The 1203-nt window shown below is 77.5% G+C and overlaps 1 protein-coding gene across 1 annotated transcript; it reads right to left on the bottom strand.

Annotated features, from left to right (window-relative positions):
* Positions 1–47: 47 nt before the first annotated feature.
* Positions 48–1203, bottom strand: AURANDRAFT_69436 (hypothetical protein; the record flags this gene model as incomplete). The annotated part of the gene is made up of 1 exon (XM_009045205.1): positions 48–1203. A coding segment is annotated over one exon (1156 nt), but the record flags the coding sequence as incomplete, so codon positions are not given.

The raw sequence follows: 1203 nt of genomic DNA, 5'->3' as shown, positions 1-1203 counted from the left end.
CGCGGCCGCGGGCGCCGCGCCGTCCGGGTCGAGCGCGTGGACGAGACCGAGGAGCGCGTCGACGGGCTCCGCTGCGAGGTCGCCGGCCGCGCCGGGGAGGACGTCCGCGACGGAGTCCGCGTCGAGGGCGTTGAGCAGCGACGCGACGGACAGCAGCGCGGACGCGAGGTCCGCGCGCGCGGCCGCGTCTTCGTCGTCGTGCGCCGCGGCCGCCGCGCGCGCCGCGGCCGCCGCGTGCGCGACGTCGAGGGCGCCGGCGAGGTCGCCGCCGGCGCGCCGCGCCGTCGCGAGCTTGAGCTTCGCGTCGACCGCGCGCGGGTGGTCCGCGCCGAGCGACTTCTCGTAGATGGACAGGCACCGCTCGAGCGCGCCGCGCGCGGCGTCGCCGTGGCCGAGGTCGGCCAGGACGCTCGCGGCGCCGTAGAGCGTCGACGCGACCTTGTCGGACCGCGAGCCCCAGACCTCGGAGCGCACCTGGAGCGCCTGGCGGTAGAGCTCCAGGGCGTCGCGGAGCTTCGCGTCGTCGCCCCTGGCCGCGGCGGCGACGTGGCCGGCGAGGTTGTGGAGCGTCTGGCCGACCTTGGCGCCGTCGCCCTCGCGCCGGCGGATGGCGAGGGCCGTGCGCAGGAACGCGACGGCGTCGGCCTCGTCGTCGCAGAGCGTCGCGAGCGCGTCCGCCGCGTCGCCGACGGCGAAGCTCGCGGGCCCGAGGGCCTTCTCCCGGAGCCGGAGGCAGCGCCGGAGGGCCTTGGCCGCGGCGCCGCGGTTCGTCTCCGCCGCGGCCGCCGCGTAGCGCGCGAGCGCGTCCGCGGCCCGGACCTCGAGCGCCGCGTCGACGCGCGCGCCGCCGTCGACGGCGAGCTTCGCGGCGGCGTGCAGCTCGGTCACGCGCCGCCGCGCGTCCGTGCGCAGGATCGCGGCCGCCGTGTCCGCGTCGCCGCCGAGGCCCACGAGCTCCGCGAACGCGACCGTCGCGTCCTCGTCGTCGTCGGCGAGCACGGTCTTGATCGCCGCGCCAAAGTCCTCGCCGTGCTGGCGCAGGACGTGGTCCACCTTCTCCAGCAGCAGGAAGCGCCGCCGCACCGTCGCCTCCTCGCCGCCGCGGAAGTAGGTCCGGAAGAACTCGTAGACCTCGTGGCTTTTCGACGCCTTCTCCGCTTTCCGCANGCCCGCGTGGTGGATCTGCAGCTCGCAGACGAAGAA

This window comes from Aureococcus anophagefferens (genome assembly GCF_000186865.1).
Source record: "Aureococcus anophagefferens unplaced genomic scaffold AURANscaffold_1781, whole genome shotgun sequence".
NCBI classification, from domain to species: Eukaryota; class Pelagophyceae; order Pelagomonadales; family Pelagomonadaceae; genus Aureococcus; species Aureococcus anophagefferens.
The sequence above is the reverse complement of the archived record's forward strand: the minus strand, read 5'-3'. Positions and strand labels throughout refer to the sequence as shown.